Source organism: Tursiops truncatus, chromosome 16, assembly GCF_011762595.2.
Source record: "Tursiops truncatus isolate mTurTru1 chromosome 16, mTurTru1.mat.Y, whole genome shotgun sequence".
NCBI lineage: Eukaryota > Metazoa > Chordata > Mammalia > Artiodactyla > Delphinidae > Tursiops > Tursiops truncatus.
Window position 1 is genome coordinate 79,287,232 of NC_047049.1, and position 20,918 is coordinate 79,308,149.

The window sequence follows — 20,918 nt, forward strand, 5'->3', positions numbered from 1 at the left end:
CAGCATGTGGCTCAACCCGTTTTTCCTCTTTCGAAGGCAACTAGACATGATGCAAACCTGCATGCTTTCCCTTCATCACTGCTTATCAGAGGAGCCCGGGAACCCAGTCCCGAAGCAGGGACATGATGGGATTTGCCTGATGAGGCCACGTTATGGGTTTGCCTAGGACAGGGGCTCCCAGGGACGAGGGGCTTCAGTGCGAAACCCAGGACAGGCCTGGGCAAACCGGACGGGCCCATCGCCCTGGCCTGTGGCCCACACCAACACCCCTGCCCCATCCTTCAGTTCTCAGGCCTCAGTGGAGCCCCGAGCTGGGCTCCCAACCCTCCATCCCAGCCCAGAAGGTGGGAGGCCAGCCTGGGTCCCTCGGGCCCCGCAGAGCAGCCCGCCTGCCTCAGCACGCGGACACTGACATGGGCAGCTGCCTGCCACGGCAAGCCGGTCTGCTCTGCTGTTTTTTTTTTTAAATCCCCCTTTTTAGAAAGCTCTGGTTGACTAGATAAGTGACTTTTTGAATGCCCTTGCTTTTCCCTCTTTGTCTTTAATTCCCACACTTATGTGTTGTTGTTTTTATTAAATTAATTTATGGTGGGTTTGCGATGTTGTGTTAATTTCAGGTGCACGGCAAAGCGATTCAGTTATCCATACAGATATATCCGTTCTTTTTCAGATTCTTTTCCCACATGGGTTATTACAGACTATTGAGTAGAGTTCCCTGTGCTCTACGGTAGGTCCTTGTCGTTTACCTATTCTGCTCTGCTTTCCTTTAAAGGCAGGAGAAAAGGCAGGACTCAGTCCGTCCAGGCCCCCAGGGTCTTAAGCCAAACGCCGCCCATCCCGCGCTCATCCGGCCCCACCGTGGACAGCCACCCGGCCTTCCTGCAGACGTCCACGTCGGTCCACGAGCTGGCCCGGAGGCTCTCGGGCAGCCGGCTGTCCCCGTGCACCTCGGCGGCATCCCTGCGCTCCCAGCCCCCGCCCGCCCCCGCTGCCGGCCACCTGAGCGTCCGCGAGCGGGCCGAGGCCCTCATCAGGTCCAGCCTGGGCTCGTCCACCAGCTCCACCCTCAGCTTCCTCTTTGGCAAGAGGAGCTTCTCGAGCGTCCTGGTCATTTCCGGGCTGTCTGCCGCCGAGGGGGGTAACACCAGCGACACCCAGTCCTCCAGCAGTGTCAACATCACCCTGGGCCCCTCGGCCAGGACCACCAGCCAGCCCGCACGGGTGAGGAGCTCGGGGGGTGGGGGGCACTCCTGGCCGATGAGCCCGGTCCCCCGGGCCTGCAGGCTCCCATCACCTGCCCTGTAGGGTTCCCAGAGTAACAGACAGGCAACGAGACGGGAGCTGGACTGGCCGCGCTCGGAAGCGGACAGGATGTATGGCACGTGTACCGTAATGACGACGCCCAGGCAGGCGGTGGAGGGAGCCGGTGTCAGAGTCCCCTTCGCCCTGAACCCAGGATGTCGGGGGCGGGTGGGGGGGCATGTCCTCCACGGGTGCAGACAGAACCTTCTCTTTCCACGTTCCTCTGGCTGAGGGAGAGGAAAGGACACACGGCAGCACTGCAGGCAGCTCACCATCAGTTCCGAGCCACTAGATTTAACGGTGGCTCCCGAGATGGCTTTCTACTTTTACGCAGTTAAATGTTAGAGAGTTTTGAGGACTTTGCCCAAATAAACAGTTCCTTATCGAGAATCCCAAGCTGGCTGGCGCTGGGTGAATAACTGGGCTTCACAAGTTAAGTACGTAAGTAAACACCCAGCCGCTCTCTTCTGTACTGTGGTAGGGAGGGAGAAATCGGAGATGTTAAGGCAAAAGCCGGCATCAGGTTGGAGACTTCCACGCTCCGTTTGAACAGTCACACGCCGTCCTGCCCGCGAAGGGGCAGAGCCGCAGGCTGCTGGCCTTCTGGTTCCGGGCGTGGCTTTTTGGAGGTGGATGATGGGGGCTCTGCCCTTACCCTCTTCCCAAAGGGAGAAGCCCTACAGGCCGGCGCCTGCCCCCGCCCGCAGGAGAAGGCATACAGTGGCACCTGCAGCCACCCTGAAACCAGGCCGGCATGCACCACCCTTAGTAGAGCCGTGGCGTTGCAGCGATGGTGCGCTAGCCTTCAGGGCGGGTTATGAGCATCCCGGAGCCCCGGGTTACTTTAGGAGTTTAAGTTAGATAGCTAAGCATAAACAAACTTCGCTTTTTCATTTCCTCAGTAACGGTGCACAAGGTATCGCAGCTCTCTGCCGCCCCCAATGTGTGTTTAACACAGTCTGTGGATGCAGCGCTGGGATTCTGGCCAATTCTCTCTCCCACAGGGATGGCTGGGTCCTTGGGACCGCGTGCAGCCACAATAAAAAGGCCTCGGTCATACTGTTTGGCATCAAACCTGCAGGACTGAGCAGCTGTGCAGGACTCAATGTATATGAAGTGACATTGACCCAAACTCAGGAAATCCAGGCTCACAAGTGACCTCTTGCCCAAGGTCATGTTTTTCCAGGTTACCCGAGAAGAGGGCCCTGTGTGCAGAGGCGCCTCCCTCTGCCCGTGGCTCGGGCTGCATGCTCTGTCCTCAAAGACCCCCCCCCCGCTTTGGTCCTCTGTAACTGGACCTGACTTTAGACTCTGACCCCAGGTTCCTGCCACACTGCTGGCTGGTACCTACAGCCGTGGGGTGGTCATCAGGGGAAGCAATCAGCTTTGCTGAGCCATCACTTGTTGCTTCTGTTTTCTCTTTGGAAGCACTTTTCCGAGCCGTGCGAACCCACGGAGGCCACCGAGCAGGGGCTGCTTCGAGATCATCACGTGGCCGAGAACCTGCGGGTGATGTGCAGAAGGGCAAGCCAGGAGGACATGGGCCTGGACGACACGGCCTCCCAGCAGAGCGCTTCCGACGAGCAGTAGCTGAGCTCGGGCCGGAGAAGCCACGCCGTTGGGGAGGGACGCAAGCCCCCCCCAGCTTCTCCCCTGTGCTCCCCAAACTAAACAGCACAAAGAATGAGAGCCGGGAGATCCATCCTGTGGAAGATGAGTGCTGTGTACAAAACAGAATAACTTGATCTCAGGTTCTTGAAAAATATCTCATGTGATGAACACAAACCTTGACACCAGGCCTCCCTCCTGCTCTGGCACTCGCGGCCCCAGAGAGGCGGGACGCGGGAAGCACCCCTCCCAGAACTGGAAAATTCAGATAAAAGCCATGTTAACATCTTAAGACAACTCAAATAGAGCACATAAATAACTCCTTCCGGTCCTGATGAAAATAAGACAGCTGCATGCTAAACAACTGGCATTCTGTATGTCACTGTTACTGTGGAAAAGAGGCGGACAGCAGTGCGTATCACACCATCAGCTGGTCCAATGCGCTGATGTCCAGTCTACATATAAACATCTCACTTCTTTATAATAGTTATGCAGATGTTAAGTAAGTATAAACCAGTGACAGCTTTACTGCAAAAAATGTGATAGTGCATGCAGTCACGTCCAAAGCATCCTGTGAAAGGAGCCAAGCATCCCCAGCAACGTGAGTGCAGAAGTCTAGTTGAGGCAGGTCACGGAGGGCCGCCTAGGAATGATGTTAACTGCAGTCACAGCAACGTCCTGCAAGAAGCCAGGCCCCGTCTCGCCCAGCGCTCCTGTGTGCTTCCCAGGAATGCACGCCTGTTTCCAAGCCAAGCAATCCTTACCGCGTCACAGGACATTTGCACATACCTTTGTTTTTGGAATTAAAATGTTTACAGTTATTGCTGTGTCCAGTTGTTTGAGTTCTGCTGAAACTGTTGTCACTTCTAAAAAAAAACCAAAAAACAACAAAAGAAATACCACATCCTTCACTGTAAGAATGATTTAGGCAACTTCTTTTTTAAAAAAAAAATTATTTTTTATTGAAGTATAGTTGATTTACAATGTTGTGTCAGTTTCAGGTATACAGCAAAGTGATTCAGTTATACACATATATATTCTTTTTCAGATTCTTTTTTTAAATTGAAGTATAGTTGATTTATAATGCTGTAGGCAAATTCTGAGACAGCTTTTCTCATCTTAAGATTCCCATCAGGTAGAGCAGAAACCTGGCTTCTTCCTGACACGAGGGAGGAAGAAGGGATCGTAGAACACAGCCCATGGAGAATATCATCCCTGACCTGGCGAACCGTCCCTTTTGGAAAGCCCTAAATAGTTAGGGATACGCAATTTGGAAACAGTCACACAAATTTCTTAAAGGTACCTGGAGTTTGGAAGTGTAGGCAGAGGGGAGGGTATTGCAGAGAATTCCTTACCCCTTGGAAGTAGATGGCAATATTCTTTTTTTTATAAAATAAGAATTAGAAATTAATAACAATAGGTAGACTCTGTATAATCGGAGACACAGTGCATGATTCTCAAATCAGCAATCCCTGGAGGTGCACGCCTTCTTATTTCTGATGGATTTGCAGACATCCGTCTGAAGAGAAGCTGATAGAACCTCACCGCAGTCCTCCAAGTCGGCTCAAGCAAACCTGGCTGGCAGTTCCCGAAATTCTTTTGGGCAACATTTCAGCCAAGCCCTCAGGTAAAGGGCAGCCTTGAGCTGTGAGCATGGCCTCCCCATATAGGGTGGCCACTTGAATTAGGTAAGACAATGACCCACGCCCAGCAGCATTCAGACTGGGCACTCCTCGGGCCTCCACAGGTAAGAAACACAGAGTCACCGCTTCCCCAGCCAGTGAGAGCTGCTCAAAGAGCTGGGAGAGCAGTCTGCAGGGACAGCGCGATGCAGGTGAGAAGGCAGACACGACGCGGGTACTCCTGCCACCGGAGATTCGAGAGCTGCTTTTCCGACTGCTGGGTTACTGCTCATCCCGCTTCTCTGGCAGCCTCTTGGGACGCAGCGGGAGAAGGAAAGGTGTAGTTTACCCACATCGGGGCCAGACTCCTCAGACAGGGATGCCGCCCTCTGCGTTGTCTGTGGCAGTAAAGCCACCTGAGTGTACGCTCTGAGCGTGTGCACACGCAGACCCATGGGTGAGATCGTGGCTGGATCCCCTCCAGGATTCTTAACGGACTGTCAACGACGCGGCCACGTGACTTTTTCAAGTGTTGCAAACAACTTTTATATTTACAACTCATGAGCTTGTTAATCTGATCTTCAGCGAGTCAACTGTTTATCAGAGCGTATTCCTTGCAAAATACTGTATTATTAGCCCCCATTTAGAGGAGATTTTCCGAAGGTGACATTTCTTGCTGGAGTTATTCACCTGTTCTGTCAGAACACAGCTAAAGAGTTATTTATTTTCTACATTTGGACACTGAACAAAACTGCTTCTCCTCTAAAGATAATATAAACTGTAGTGCTTGTCCTTCTATAAATCACGGGGCTAACCTGGCATTACTGATATTCATTTCTGCCCTGTGTGTTAAAGCCACCTGCCTGGCAAGTCGTTTTCTAAAACCGCTTTGGTGCACTGACCTCTCCTGGCCCATGAAACGGGCATCGCAAGGCCTGTTCCCCAAGCCCTCCTCCCAAGCCTGCTCCACTTTCCTACTGCTTTGTCCCAAGTCACAAGCACCTTCCATCAGCTGCCCCCAGCGCCCCTACTCCCACGCGGTCTTCCCAGACACAGCATTCTACGAACACGAGACAGACGGAGGAGGAGGGGGGAGGCCCATCCCACTTTCCTGGGCCACCACTGCTCCCCGCCCCGCACCTGACCACTTACGGCTTGACGGTGCCCCCTCTTCCTCAGCCACCACAGTCAGAGAGTTCACAGGCCATGACTTTAAAGGACCATCTCCCTGACACGTGCCAATTCAGAGAAGAAAAGAAACCATTTGGGGGACTTCCCTGGCGGTCCAGTGGTTAGGGCCCCAGGTTCGATCCCTGGTCAGGGAACTAAGATCCCACATGCCCCTCGGCTTGGCAAAAAAAAACCCATTTTTTAAAATACTGCGTGTGTCCTGCCCCTAGGTTCTTCAGAACCATTTTTTTTTTTTTTTTAAGATTCCATATATATGTGTTAGCATACGGTATTTGTTTTTCTCTTTCTGACTTGCTTCCTGCACTGTCTGCTGCCCCAGGGCCCAGCTCACGGGACACCTCGCTCCACAGATGCCCGGACCGGGCAGAGGTCATATTCAAGGGCACACCCGGCATTAGCACCAGCTGGGTTTGTAGCTAAGGCTAAAGAAATCCTGGTAATTCATAGTTCTTCACCAAAACTGGCCTAAAGACACTGCACTGGTTATCGTCACTGTGCCCCATCAACCCCTGGGAGGGCAGCTGTTATCCTCTGTGAGCTCTGGGGCTTCAGTGGTCTGTCCCACGGGGCCCTGCCCAGGCTGCACCTTCTCTCTCTGCACCGTCTTCCCCGCAGCCCGGGCCCCGGCCCCGGGCGCCCCCCAGGGGATCACGAGGACGCCTGAGGGTGGTTTCCTTCAGGCTGTGGCGACGCCTTCCTTTGATGGTACCCACTTCCCTCTTTTCTGGGAGGGAAACGGGGCCCAGGAAGGTTTGCGAACTTGTCTAAATGAACGGGGCCAAAGTGCGGCTCTGATCTGAAGCCCTGCTGGGTACCCAGCACTACCAACATTTCTACAGACTGCTCGTCCCTCCCACGCAGGGACCCACATGCGTGCAATCATCACATCTACCTTTATTTTATTAAGCAATAAGCAAACAGATAAACAATAAGAGATGGGGAGGGGGGAGGACCGAAAATGGCTTTTTTTGAAATACTGATTTTTTAAAAAATCAAGTAACTGTTATCACTCTAAGTTGCGGGAGACTCCAGCTGCTCCTGGAGAGGGATTTAATTTTCCTGACATGCAAAACTGATTAGGCAGTGAACGCTTTTCTCCCCCTTTTTCCCTGAACACATTTATAAACTTCAATCAATGGGGGCAAATTCCAACTAATACTCCGAAAACCATTTCTCATTTCATAATTTACCCAAATCATATGCACAACTGCAAGAGGAAATAAACAGAAATCTCTCAGCATGAATAAGCCACAGTGGACTGTTAATCTTGTCAAGTCAATCCAGCATTAAGGCTAATTTGATCTTTTAAACATTTTATGGAAAACAGCTGTCAGGCTTTCTTTGGAAAAGCCTCCAAGATTTCATAAACCCGAAGGCCAAAAACCTGGACAGGCAGGGAACTGAGGCTCCTCTCCAAGAGATGTGTTCACGTGCAGAAAAGCAGTGACAAGTCGTCTTCACTTCCGGCCACTCTGCACACACGTCACAATCTCTGGCAGAAGGTGGTTTCTGTTTTCCTTGGTGACCTGTGGGAAGAAGCAAGAAAGCGCGCTTCAGAGTCCCTTTCTTTTCCTTCAATTACCTACTCTGCCAGGTAATATTCTAAAAGAAGAGCCTGAAAGGTGAGGGGTGTTTTAGAAAGTGTGACCCAGGCGAGGTACGACCAAGGGAGGAAGCCCAGGTCCTCCAGAGCGCTCTGAAAACTGGGCCGGTGGACTCGAATCCCACCACCATCTTCTGTGAAGCTGCGGCTCAAACAGTGACAGTGGGTTTTGATGACGGAAGGATTTTTAACCGGAAAAGGGCTACGAATTGAACCCTGGGAGGGATGATGGGAATGCAGGCTGGGACGTGGCCCCTGAGCTCAGCCTGACCTGGAAAGAAGGATGCCTGAGTGAAGCCGGGAGAACCTGTGCTTCAGGTGGGCACTGGCCCTCCAGGTGGGCCCTGGAGGTGGACCCACTGGCGCTGGGTCACACCCAGGGTTCTGGGATGCTCTGAAGGTCAGTTATCTACTCACCTCTCCGTGAGCTTAGCAAATTTGCACGTTGCAAGAAACCTCCGACACCAGTCAATGTGAATGACGAGGAACCAGGAGCCCAGAGAAGGGCAGGGCTTTTCCTGAGCTCTCAGAGGTAGCGCGGGCGCAGTGCAGACTAGGACACAGGCCCCTGCATCCCGGTGTGCTACCTCTATGATCAACAGTTACAAAAACAAACAAAACTAACAGTTTATTCAAGCTCTCTCCGATGATCTGTGTTATATTTTTCTTTCTGTCACTACCACAGGCCCATGGAGTACAGCTCGAGCATCCAGACGCCCCCAGGCAGCTGGGTGGGGGGCTGCGCCCCGAGCACGGGCAGAGCCGCCTCTCCTCCCATCACCAGTGCCTTCCTCGGTGGCCCACACAACATTCAGCACGCTCTGCTGGTGGGCAAGGTGCTGGGGATGGCGAGACTCAGACCAGGACCTTGACCTCATGGAGCCCGCAGACCAGACCGGGGGCAGACGTGGACAGCAGTGAGAGCAGGGTTGCAGAGGAACCGCAGGCGGTTATGCCCGAGTTGCATCTGACAGGTGGATGCCGGGAGAAGGGCACCGGCAGAGAGAAGGGCCGGGCAGAGAATCACACGGAGAGGAGGTGCGTGCGGCCGGAAGACCTTGAGCGGGTTCGGGGTGCGAGGTCCCCGAGAGGAGATGGGCCTGGTCCCGCTACAGGCCCTCCCCCCGCCGCGGGGGGCAGGGGCCCCAGCTCGGGAGGTGAACGCGCGTCTGGAGGAAACGCGCAGTGGACCTCACCGCCTGGGGCTCCTGCATCCCACATCCTTCTTGCAAGAGCGCGGTGCCTCTGCCGCACCAGAGCTGCCCACGGCCCCGGGGACCTCCTGACCATCTGAGTCCCGAAAGGACGGAGCCAGGCGGCGGAGGCCGGTCCCCTGACGGTGGTGTCCGAGGATGCCGCCCACTGGACCCCGGGCAGCCCTGGCTCCACCGAAAGGAGGACCATCCGCCCCGTCTTCGCCTTGATGACGAACCGCCCATCCGCATGAGGCTTCGTTGCCGTTCTGGCCTACACTGGCCCGAGCCCGTTCTTGCGGAGAGCATCCGAGGGAGTCCCCGCCGTGGACGGAGGATCGGGGTGGCAGCGGCACGCAGGGAGGGCAGGAGGACACGCGGGCCCTCGGCCCCCGCCTCCGCCCTGGCCTCACGAGGAGTCCCCGAGGCTCTGCCATCAGGGTCCCTGAGGGCTCACTGCAGGCCCAGAAGGGCCACCTCCTCTGATGGGGACATTTCATCACCCCCTTTACACACGTGAGAGAGACGGTGAGATGCTGAGCTGGGAGAGGAGGAGAGAGACGGACCCAAGAGGGAAGAAAAACAGGGGCAACTGTGGCAGCGGGGGTTGGGGAGGAGGGGCCAGGCACCGCCCCGCTCCCTCGGACATCCCCAAGGGGGCCCCGGCTCCGCCATCCAGCTCCAGAGGAGCCGCCGCTGGTGGATCTCAGGCACCGGAGGTCGGCAGGTCCGCACTGGACACTTCTGACGTCGTTCAAGTGTAAACTGAAGCCGGTGCGATGAGACACGTGAAGAAACAGGGTCTGCAGGCTGCTGGTAGGATTTCTTCCCCTGGGTCATCACTAAGGCTTCACTTCCAGTCTTTGAAGACCTCAGCCCTCGGAAAGAATGGCTGGGGCGGGGGGATGAAGGGAAGTGAAGGGTGATGAGGTGGAAACCCCGCTACCCAAGACCCCGGTCCTGGGGGCAGGCTGTTCAAGTGGCCCAGCGGAGGCCTGCAGAGAAGCAGGATTTAACAGGCGGGAGGCTCAGAGATGATAAAAGAAGAGGCCCAGAGAGCACCGCCAAGCTGCAGGGCCACAGTTCCGCGGTCACGCAGGTGTCCTGCTGGAGCCCCGCCCACCGTCCTCCGGGAGCTGCGGGGCTGCAGCAGGGACAGGGTCCACCCGCCCCCAGCGCGCAGAGAACGTCTCCAAGCCTTGCACAGAAAAAGAACAAAGGATAAAAACTAGAAAAGACACATTCTGATGACTTCTCACTAAAAACTGGTGAACAGAATACTAATATTCCGCCGCCCCCTTGGATTTTTCTAGGATGACTTCTGAAGATTATGCAGTAAGATCTTCATGCAAAGCCGTTTACAGCGTTCAGTTGCCACGTTCCTTTCCAGCCAAGACAAACCCTCAGATGCGAGAACAAGCACAGCATCGTCTGTCAACTCAGGAACGCTTCCCTTTCGGCAGAATTCTGGTCTACTTTTTATTCTACCCCCAGACTTTTGGTGGCAGAAAAGCCCTTCCTGAGAGGCTAACGAGAAGAGGGCACTGGGGGCTGGGAGGGAAAAGGAGGTGAGGACGACTGCAGAAAGGACCCCGGCGTCCTCGGCCTCTCCTCCCACCATGCCCTGCCCAGGGCTGCAGGAGGTGCCCGGCCTCGGGCCCCTAGAAAATTGGACGGCGAGTTCCAGGGTGACAGGGCTGCATCACATTCCTCCTGCGTCTAGCACAGGGTGGGTGCTCCGTCAATACTTCTTATATTCTAAGCAGAGGAGGGTCTTTGAAATAGAGCTGAGCGGTTAAATACAGATTATGAAGACTCTGGCCTATTAGGCATCTGAGTGGCTCTGAGCCTCCTGGGACCAGGGAAGGGCCTAAGACTGGCCTACCAGTCAATGACTTGGGCGCCGTAACGTCAGGAAGGCTGTGAACATATGGACAGAGGAACAGGCAGGGAAAAAAATGCCTCTTCATGTATACACTATGTGCAAGAAAGCAAAACAAAACCACATACATTTCCTTGAAACTGTGTGGGAAGTACCCTGACAAGTTTTAAATAAGCAGGGGATTGAAAAAAGAAATTAATTTGACAATGCTCATTATTATACATTAACACATAACAAAAGGATTACTAGTCTCTCCGTTTCACATTGTCTCCATTTCATTTTATTGAACCTAAAAATACGCTCATTCATGAATTCAAACCCTCTAACCCTACTTTCCCTTGAAGTTTAAAGGCTCTAAACCAAGAATTATTTTGCCAGTGGGGTTTCGGGAACCCAGTGCCCGTGGGATGGGACTATGCTTCCATGGCAACGCCGCTTCTCTCGGGAGGCGGCAGGAGGGGCGCAATGGTTCTTTGTTTCCATGGCAACGCCACTTCTCTCGGGAGGAGGAAGGAGAGGTGATGGTTCTTTGTTTGGGTGTCCTGACTTCTGCGTTGAGTGTACAGCGTAGCTTTACTGAGCTATAATTCATATACCAAAAAATTCAACCTCGGGCAGAATTCGGTGGCTTTTAGTAGATTCCCAGCCGTGCAGTCATCAGCACTATCTATCTGGAGTATTTTCATCACGCCCTCCCCGCCCGCCCCCAATTACCCTCACTCTCAACCACTACACTCACTCCTTCCCCCCAGGTGTTGGCAACCACTAACCAATTTTTTTGGTCTATAGATTTGCCTATTCTGGACATTTCGTGCAGATGGAATCGTACAGTGTGGAATCCTCTGTGACAGGCTTCCTTCCCTTGGTGTCACGTGACGTAAACTCCTCCACGTTGAACACACGTCACCACGGCATTCCCTCTTACTGTCCAGTGATGCCCCATCGTGTGTGTACCACATCCTGTTTGTTTGTTCATCAGCTGATGGACATTTGGGTTGTCACTTTTTGGCTGCTATGTACACCAGTGTACGAGTTTTTGTTTGAACACACGTTTTCAATTCTTCTGGGTACACACTTAGAAGTGGAATTGCTGAGTTATAGGGTGATCCCACGTCTACCTTTCTGACGAACTGCTGCATTTTTACAGTCCCAGCAGCAGGGTATGGGGCCTCCAATTTCTCCACATCCTCACTGACACTATTTTCCATTTCTTTCCTTTAATTTCATTATAGCCATCCCAGCAACGTGCAGTGCTAGCTCACTGTGGTTTTGGTTTGCACTGCCCTAAAAACTAATGGTGTTACATTTTCATGTGCTTATCAACTATTTGCCTATCTTTGGAGAAACGTCTTTTCAGATTCTTTGCTCCTTTTTTAATTGGTTTATTTGTTGTTTTATTATTGAGTTGTAAGAGTTCTCTATGTATTCTGGGATACACGAAGTCCCTTATCAGATATATGATTCTTAAATAGTTTTTCCCATCCTGTGGCTTGTCCTTTTACTTTCTTGACAGTGTCCTTTGAAGCACAAAAATTTTAAATTTTGGTGAAGTTCACTGTATCTACTTTTCTCTCGTCACTTGTGCTTTTGGTGTTGGAACAAATAAGACTCTGCCTAACCCAAGTTTACAGAGAATTACTCCTATATTTTCTTCTAAGAGTTCTATAGTTTCATCCTTACATGTAGATCTACGGTCTGTTTTGAGTTAATTTTTGTGTCTGATGTGAGGTAAGGGTCTGGCTTCATTCTTTTGGATGTGGATGTCCAGTTTTCCAGCACCTTTGGCCGAAAAACAATTTTTTCTTCATTAACTTGTCCTGGCACTCTTGTTGAAAATCAGTTGATCGCAGATGCAAGGGTTTATTTTTGGACTTTCAACTCTATTCTGACAATCTACGTGTCTGTCCCTGTGCCAGCACCACACTGTCTTGATTCCTGTAGCTTTGCAGTAAGTTTTGAAATCGGGAAGTATGAGTCTTCCAACATTTTATGATTGTTTGAGCTGGGTCCTTTAAATTTCCATATGAATTTTAGGATTACCTTGTTAATTTCTACAGAAAACCCTGCCTACTGACTCTTGACCTAAAGGTCGGCAGGTGTATGCTCATTCCTGTACCTACAGGAGTCTGTGACCCAGAAACAGCATCAAATTCCTGGTGAGATGAAAATGGTTTATACCCTGCTTGGTTAAAAAACCCATGGCCAGGCAGAGTAAGAGGAGGTCTAAAAATTTCCAAATTGGAGGGAAGCTGGGACGTAGTTCCCATTTTTCTTGTGATCTTGCAATCCACGGGCAAAAACTAAAAGAAGAAAAACTGCTTTATGGACTAAAACAAGTTTAAGTGGCTCTGAATTCAGAACAGTAGAACAGATTTTAGTTACAGTAACATTTTTCTAAAGTAGAAAGACCAAGTACTTTCCAGGGATCTTAGATTTCAAATCATCTGAACCACCCCTACCCACGAAGGTAACACACATCAGGGCTACGGTAACGCTCAGGCTTGGGAGTCAACAGACCGAGGTCTGAATCCTGGCTGTGCCCCTACTAACCGAACAACCTCGGACAAGGCCCGCCAGCTGTCACTGATGACCAGGCTGCCGTGACGTCCCCGACGCGCTGATGGACCTCAGCACCTCCCCCAGGTGCCCCAGGACTGGCGGCCACCCTGGCAGCTCAATCCCCGTTCCTGAGACTCCGGGCGTCTCTCCTCTCTCCTGTCCCCTCAGGGGACAACATTCTCCAGCATCTTCATGAAGGAGAGATTTCACAGGAAATCAAGTGGAATATGCTTTGGAAATGCCACCAGCATGACCAAGCTCACATTTTTTTGTTAGAAGTGACAGGCAGGGAGAGACATATTTTTTCACGTTGTGAGTCAGAGAAGGATGAAAGCAGTACGAGAGCTCCTGCTGGAATCTGGACCCGTGAAGGTCTTCACCTCTCGTTTCTGTGGCACTGACATTACCATTAAATGTTTTCTGACATGTGGTCTCCCATAACCTAATATTGAAATAAATTTATAACAGTTTTCAGTGGCTACACTTGGCATTAAACTACAGAAGAAATTAGGAAAACATTTAACCAAACTTCTGAGAGGGAAACATAATTTTCGGGAAGAGAAGCTTTGACGCCTGAACCTGCACCAGGATAGAAGTTTCTATATTACTGAATTCCAGAGGTCCCTGTGGCCCTGGATTTTATTTTTTCAGTCTGTTCTTTCCTGGGCAGTTTCTACCGTTTCACCCTCAGGTTCACTGACTCCATCCTCTGTCATCTCCATTCTGCTGGCGGGTCTACCCACGGACTCTGGCGTCAGTTACGCTATTTTACATTCTAAAATGCTCACTTCATTCTTCCTTACAGCTTCTGTATCTTTGCTGAAGCTTTCAATTTCTTGGCTGAGAATTTCTATTTTTCATTTGTTTCCAGTGGGTTTGTAATTGCTCACTGAGGCATTTTTATGATGGCTGTTTGAAAATCTCTGCCCTATAATTCCAACATCTATGACGTCTTGCTGTTGGCATGTCGGCTGTTTCTCTCACTCTGGCTGATTTTCCTGGTTCTTGGAATGACAAGTGATTTCCAATCGTGTCTCTCGTGCTCTCCCTGGGGTCCCTGGCCAGTGCGCCTTCTTCCCTCTACCATTCAGGTCTTCTTATGTCTGTTTTATGTACAACGTCCAAGGTTTTTATCTGACTTAGGAGGAGCGACAGGGAGCAGTGTGTCTATCCCACTTTGTCTAGGACTGGAAGTGTCCTCAGGGGTTTTTCTGAAATGTAAGGCTCTGTTTACCTGACCCTGTTAAGAAGAACAGTCTAGATAATGTGAATAACTTCTGAGTTATTGTGAATACTTTCCCAATATCATGACCTCAGTCCCATCTCCACATCATCTGTCAGCACAGGGAAGCTGCCCTCCGCATTTTACATAGCATAATCCTGATCTGGAATGTTCCTTCGTTTCCCCACTTCCCCCTTCAAAAACCCAGCCAAGAACCACTTCCTTCCAGACAACTCTCCCTACTCCTGTTCACACAAATCTCTCTTCCCACCTCCAGATTTGGACTGTCCCTTGGTCTGTTTTTCTTGAGGGAAGGGAATACACCTCACGTGTGCTTGTACCATGGACTAAGCGTCGGATGCAAAGGATGCTCTCAAAAATGAATTCAGGTGACTTTGCTGCATATTAGAAAGGGAAAGGACCAAAGAAGTATCTAATCCAGCCCCTAAATTTGCAGATAAGGAAAATAAGATTCTTCGTTTATAAAATACGCACCAAAAGATCACACGAGCCCCAGAGGAACACAAGAAAGACAAGAATAACGGGGTCGCTTACAGAATTAACCAGAAGCTAATCACTTTACATCATTAGGAGCCAGGATTACCTTGCCTAGAGAATAACCTCCTAGCTTAGAGAGGAGAAAACGTGGTGGTGTCTTAATATACAGCACTGGTTTCTGGACGTGAGAGTCAACCGCAGTCCCACTGCTGGGTTATTAGTCTGCAGAGACAGCCAGGCCTTGGACTTTAGCATCAGCGCTTCCCCAGCCCTCCAGCCTGGAAGCTGTCTGACCTGAAGACTAATTGTCTTTCATGATCTCTCATTATCCATTGTCTCTATTTCCACAGAAACTCGACAATCACAACCAAAGACTCTAATACGGAAGCCACGTGAAATAACGGATAGAGGAGGTGACATACAACTCCGCAGACAAGGCCCATGTCCACCGAGGAAGTGACCCCGCCTGGCTCTCAGGCCTCCCCGGTTCGCCACCTCCTCCCCCACCGCCGGTCCCCAGGGACCACCGTGCCCCGGTGTTGCATTTATCCACATCTGCCATTGCCTACATGCTTGCTTGCGTTTCTCTCATCGAGCCCCTCCATGAGAATGTCGGCTCCATGAGGACAAAGACGCGGTCTGTCTGGTTCACCACCAAGACGTAGTGTGAGGCCGGGCGCACAGGAGATGCTCAATCCATATTCACCAAGTGAGAGGATAAACGAACGCAGCAGCGCGCACAGATTCCTCCAAGTCTGGCTGGGCTAATCATCCTGGCGGCTGTCTGCTGCCCCAAAGGTACCCTGGACACCTGGGTGACAACGTGGGGATGTCCCCCTGGGGCCAGCCGGCCCTGGGGACAAGTAACCAGCGGTGTGAGGCGCTCACTGGCTCTCTGCAGCTAGAGCACACGCCCGGCCCTCCCACAGAAGTGGCCCTGCCAGCCCCACTGTTTCACCTGGCGCCGGCAGAGGGCTGGCGGAGAGGGACAGCAGAGCGACGTGGCCGCGCTGATGCAAACCAACCGAGGCGGCACAGGGAGGACAGTGCCTGGCAAAGAGGGGCACAGAGAGACGGCGGGAGAGACGGGCAGGTCTGCGGGCAAAGCGCCGGCAGTGCCACCAGAGCCCCTGACAACCGGCCCGGACGCTGCCCCTGACGTACGCGTCCTCCACACATGCTCCACCCCAGGGCTTCTCCCACTGCAGGGGCCCCAGAGCCCCCGAGGGCTGGCGAAGACAAGCTCCTGGGCCGCGCCCAGAGCCTGATTCGCCTGTTCTGGGCAGGGTGTCTCACCAGCTGGGTACCTGACACGTGGCCAGTGTGACTGAGGAACAGATTCCTCTAACTTAATTCCGTTTAGTTTAAATGTAAATCGTCCCGTGTGGCTGATGGCCACGGCACCGCACGCTGCAGACAGCACACTTCCACCCTCGTGGACACTTCTCTGGACGGTGCTACTCTACAGCATCGGAGACTGTGCTTCGAACTGTAGCCGCAGCTTCTCCCCACAGCAGGAGGCAGCCAGTTTCAGAGGGAGACCTTTAAAAGGAGACGGCACTCACTTGCCTCTGCACCCTCATCGCCCTGGGGGAGATGCGCTCAGGCCCAGAGCACTGCTGCCTGCCGCTGATGCTGGCAAGGCCCCGGCGCCCGGTGAGGAGGGCACCGCAGGAGGGGCGGACGCCTCGGGCGGCTCCCCGCAGGCACGTCTGCTTTGGCATCCAGCAGAGGTGTAACTTCGCTTCTATAACTCACCTATATTCTGCCGCGAGAGGAAAAAAATACCACTAACTCAAAGCCAAAGGTGTATCTAGAGCCACGTGCTGTTTCAGGGCACCCGCTCCACGCCTGCGGGTAGGGAGGCCCGGGGGTACTCACACTGAACACCTTAATGTCGTTTCGGGCTCTTATCTCTTCCACGAGGGCCAGCGGTTTTCCTTTGGGTACTGGGATGGTGCCAAGGACGACAGTCCCCAGGGTGGACAGCACCTGGCGAACGGCCTGGATGAACGGCTGACTGAAGAGCTCCATCTTCCCCACCTCGTCGATGACACACACGCTCTGCCCCGGGCCACCTCTGGGACCTGCCTGAGGATGACAGAGACACTAACTGGGACACCAGGTCACATGAGGCAACGGGCCCAGGGGTCCCCCTCCCCCGCCACTCACCAACTGACCGTCAGAGCAGGGAAGGCAGCCCCACTTCGGGAAGCAGGAGGCCGTCTCTCTGTCCACCCAGAGCAATCAACTGGCGGGAGAATCCAGGGGAGCTCCCCTGGAGACCACAGCACCCAGAAAACTCCGTTCCCTGAGCACCCAGTCTCCCTGGCGATTTCTGCTCTTCTGGAAGGGTCCTGATAACGACCAAGCTTTGTATTTATAGACACCCAGGCAATAAGCAGGCTTAGAGGAACTGAGGCAGCAGGTCTGGGAGCCCTTGTCAGTTGTTTCGATTTTGAGTTGTATGATGGCCTGCTGCTGGGAGGGGGTGACCGCTGCGGCCAGATGCCTGTGTATTTCCCAATCTGCGCTACGAGGGTCGGTGGAAAGGAATGAAAATGAAAAGAGAAGGAGTCCTGGTTAAAAAAAAAAAAAGTGAGCACGTTGTGTGCCCTTTAATCTCAGCTTCCCCTGCTAGTGTCTTTATACCGATGCACTTCCACTATGTCCTTGAAGAACCCTCTAGGAAGAGGTGGGGCAGCCAGCCTCCAAGAGTCCTCATTATTCCCAGCTCCTGGGATGTGCACCCTGTGCAGACCCCTCCCCACAGTACCAAGGTGGGTCTGTGTGATCACCAGAGACTGACAGCACGCAAAAGAGACTGCTGTTTCTGTCTTGGTCTCAATCTCTATCCATTCATCCATCCATCCATCCACCTATCCTGGATCACCTGCTCACAGGGAAGATGCCTGCCATGTTGCGAGGACACGCAGGCAGCTGACGGTGAGGTCCAGGTGATAAGGAACTGAGGCCTCATGTCAACAGCCAGGGAGGATCTCAGGCCTCCCAGCAACCATGACCGTGAACTTGGAAGCCTCAGGGCACTGTAGCTTCATGAGAGACCCTGAGCCTGAACCATTCAGCAAAGCCGTTCCTGGATTCCTGATCCAGGGAAACTGTGAGATTATAAGTGTTCGTTGTTTTAAACTGCTAGATCTTGGGGTAATTTGTTACACAGCAACAGGGAACTAATACACATGTCCTCTCTAGAAAGCCTTCCCAGAGAAAGCTGATAGGACTTTCAGTAGTTTTTCCACAGCAGGGACACAATAGAACATACAATAAGCACTTCAGTGAATGCTGAGTGACAAATACATTTCTATATCTTTATATAAATGATTATTTTGAAAACGGTATGTAAAGCTGATTTACAAAGTACTTTTCACTGTAAGTTCTCAGATTCCTTAAATACTAACATCAATACATTCTCAGAATGAATGGCTAAGTTAAGCTAGATTTTGCTCCAGTTCTAAATACCAAAGCTCTTACACAGTGTGGCCATGGGTGGCGTGCATATGGTGACCAGTGACAGATGGGGCTGAGGGCAGATCCTGGAGCCTCGTATGGTGCACAGAGGGGTGGGATGCTGTCCAAAGGCTGAGACTCAAAGTCAGGATCACACATTGTGCTTGAAAGGCTGCTCACTGTGTGGATTCAGGAAGACAGGGGGGACTTCTTTTGGAACAGACAGCATGGGATTGGAGGGAAGCCTTAGAGCAGTGGTTTTCAAACTTTTCTGTAAGTGGTACTCTTAATTCTCCTGCTTATTATCAAATACATATAACATATTTTTCCACTCCTTTTATTGGCAGAAAGACCAGGAAGGGGCCCACTGTCGTCGTGCGAGAGAGGTCTAAACAAGCACCCAGGCTTCTGTGTTGCTCATCACTTCCCGTTCACCTCTGGGTGGACCTGCGTGCGTTTGTATACACATAGCTGCCCCGTCTCCCCGCTAGAGGCAGAGATGACGCTGTATTCATCTTTTTCCTTCCCATGGAGTTGAACAGCGCAAAGCTGGGCTGAGGCAGCTGATGTGGCCCTGCACTGGCAGGGCAGCTAAGCGAGGGAGAGTGAGGGGTCAGTTCCTATTTCAACATTTTCTTCAAAAAATGAATGCCAGGGCTTCCCTGGTGGCGCAGTGGTTAAGAATCCGCCTGCCACTGCAGGGGACACGGGTTTGATCCCTGGTCCGGGAAGATCCCACATGCCGCGGAGCAACTAAACCCGTGCACCACAACTACCGAGCCTGCGCTGTAGAGCCCGTGAGCCACCACTACAGAGACCGTGCGCCACAACTACTGAGCCTGCTCGCCTAGAGCCCGTGCTCCACAACAAGAGAAGCCACTGCGATGAGAAGCCCGTGCACCGCGACAAAGAGCAGCCCCCGCTCGCTGCAACTAGAGAAAGCCCACGCGCAGCAACGAAGACCCAACGCAGTCAAGCTGGGGAGAAAGAAAACAGCTATCGGCCACCCGTGTGTCAGCATAAAAACAGACACTCCCACAACAGCGAGCCATCCCAACTGACCTGCCTCTGAGTAAGGAGTGTCTGGGGCATTTTGCTGCCCCCAGAGACTATGAATACCTGTGGACGCTGTCTTTCCGGAGGCTACAATCTAAACAGCAAACAGAACTCCACTCCAGCACATCAGAACGACAGTTTTGAAAGCGGTTAGTTCCGAGAGAAACAACATCAAAGCATGCGTGAGCACCCATGGCTCTGTGTTTAGTGGGTGCACGTACGCGGGCGGTCAGATACATGTGAGCAGGTCCACGATAAAGCACACGGCTCCACAGCCACCCTGCCTGCCTTTCTCTGCGACGTGCACCAATGAGAGCTCACCTACATCATTTAAACTTCCGGACACACACGTAGACATTATTTACTACCAACTGGAAATGCTCATTTTAAAACCTTAGCTTATATAAAATCCCCATTCTGTCCAGAATTAGGGACTTTCTTTATCCAGAAACTATAGGAATCTCAAAAAGGCTGGGATTTTTAATGAAAAATTGAGTTATTCACGCTCAGTTGAGACAGATGTCAGAGGCTAAGCCACTCAGACACCTGTAAACAGTCAGCCTGTTTTTCTGAATAACACATGAACATATATGAATGAGCTTAATAAAAGAACTACAATTATGTTCAGAATTGTTTCCTTTCTACATGGAAAGAAATTGTTTCAATTTTAAAAGGAAACAAAAAAAACTCAGTGACCATTCACCCTGTTTTCCATTATTCTAAATGCTCTTCTGAGTTGATGAAGACACAGGGGTACAGCACTAGGGCCCAGGTTTGAAAACCATCAGTAGCCTGGCTCCGGCTTCCCCGTTTCCGGCCGTGGGTTCCAGCCGTGGGTACGGAGTAAGGAGCCCGTGCAGGACTCTGGGTGGCTCTGGGCCACGTGGTTAAAAGCACTGAGCACACCCTATGGGAGCAGCCGTTCTCCGGGCATCCCCTCCCCGCAGAAGACAACTCAGGTGGCATCACTGCGGTCCTCTGTGCCAATCCCCACGCTCTGCTCCTGTGCTTGCATTTCAGCTCGTTATACATTTTCACTGTCACAAAGAGTGGGAAAACCTTCTCTGTGCAAAGCATATTTCAGTCCCTATGTTGGTTCTGAGGGAGAAGATATTTTCTTGGGATAGAGTCCTAACGTTGATAAGCCAGGAGTGAGAGAAGTTATGAATAATGTTATAGCTTTGGTTACACCCAGCTAGCTTGCTTTCCAGAAAGAGTAAATCAATTTAGAGCGACAATGAAATACCTCCGTATCAGCTTTGCTGGAGAGCTGAAAAACAGTGTGATTCTTTTGGTCCTTTGTTTCATCCTTATGTGGACTTTTAAGGATACAAAGAAAATGTAAACATAAAATAAGCAATTTCCTTCAACCAAAATACTGAACGAAGAAAAAGCTAATTAAAGTTGCCTTTGCCTTATTCTGAATTATTTAAATAATACATATTTCCAGTGGTATTAAGGTTGCCATTTGTTTTTTTTTAAACATCAGACACAGACTGGCTTCTGAGCTCGCCTGTCTGGGACAGCAAGTCTCAGAAGTGACGGGAGGGAACCAGGCGGCCGTCGGCCAGAAGGTAGGCAACAGAACTGGAGCCCTGCCCCCTGAATAGCCACAAGTTCTGGGGAAGCTGGAAAGGCAAATGGTGCCAACAGCGGCCAAGGCTGAGCAAGTTCCTCGACCCTCTTAAGTCATTAGCTGTAAGGCAGGGCTCCA

General features: G+C 51.8%; 2 protein-coding genes across 8 annotated transcripts in view; one reads left to right on the forward strand and one right to left on the reverse strand.

Moving 5' to 3' along the window:
• PCNX2 (pecanex 2) overlaps positions 1-3,731 on the forward strand; it is a 272,196-nt gene extending 268,465 nt beyond the window's left edge. Inside the window, exons 33-34 of the mRNA XM_019941562.3 lie at positions 773-1,221; positions 2,731-3,731. Coding sequence (XP_019797121.2) covers positions 773-1,221; positions 2,731-2,892 — 611 coding nt within the window. The 3' untranslated portion in view covers positions 2,893-3,731. The remainder of the gene's footprint in view (positions 1-772; positions 1,222-2,730) is intronic.
• A 2,866-nt stretch (positions 3,732-6,597) lies between these two features.
• NTPCR (nucleoside-triphosphatase, cancer-related) overlaps positions 6,598-20,918 on the reverse strand; it is a 36,567-nt gene continuing 22,246 nt past the window's right edge. For 3 of the 7 annotated variants that reach the window (XM_019941564.3, XM_019941568.3, XM_019941567.3), the window contains 2 exons: positions 16,562-16,771; positions 6,598-7,249 (listed from right to left, as the gene is read on the reverse strand). In XM_019941564.3, coding sequence (XP_019797123.1) covers positions 16,572-16,771 — 200 coding nt within the window. In that variant the 3' untranslated portion in view covers positions 6,598-7,249; positions 16,562-16,571. Of the gene's footprint in view, positions 7,250-16,245; positions 16,446-16,561; positions 16,772-20,918 lie in introns of all 7 variants that reach the window. The other 4 variants (XR_012326674.1, XR_012326675.1, XM_019941569.3 and 1 more) reach the window with 3 other exon arrangements.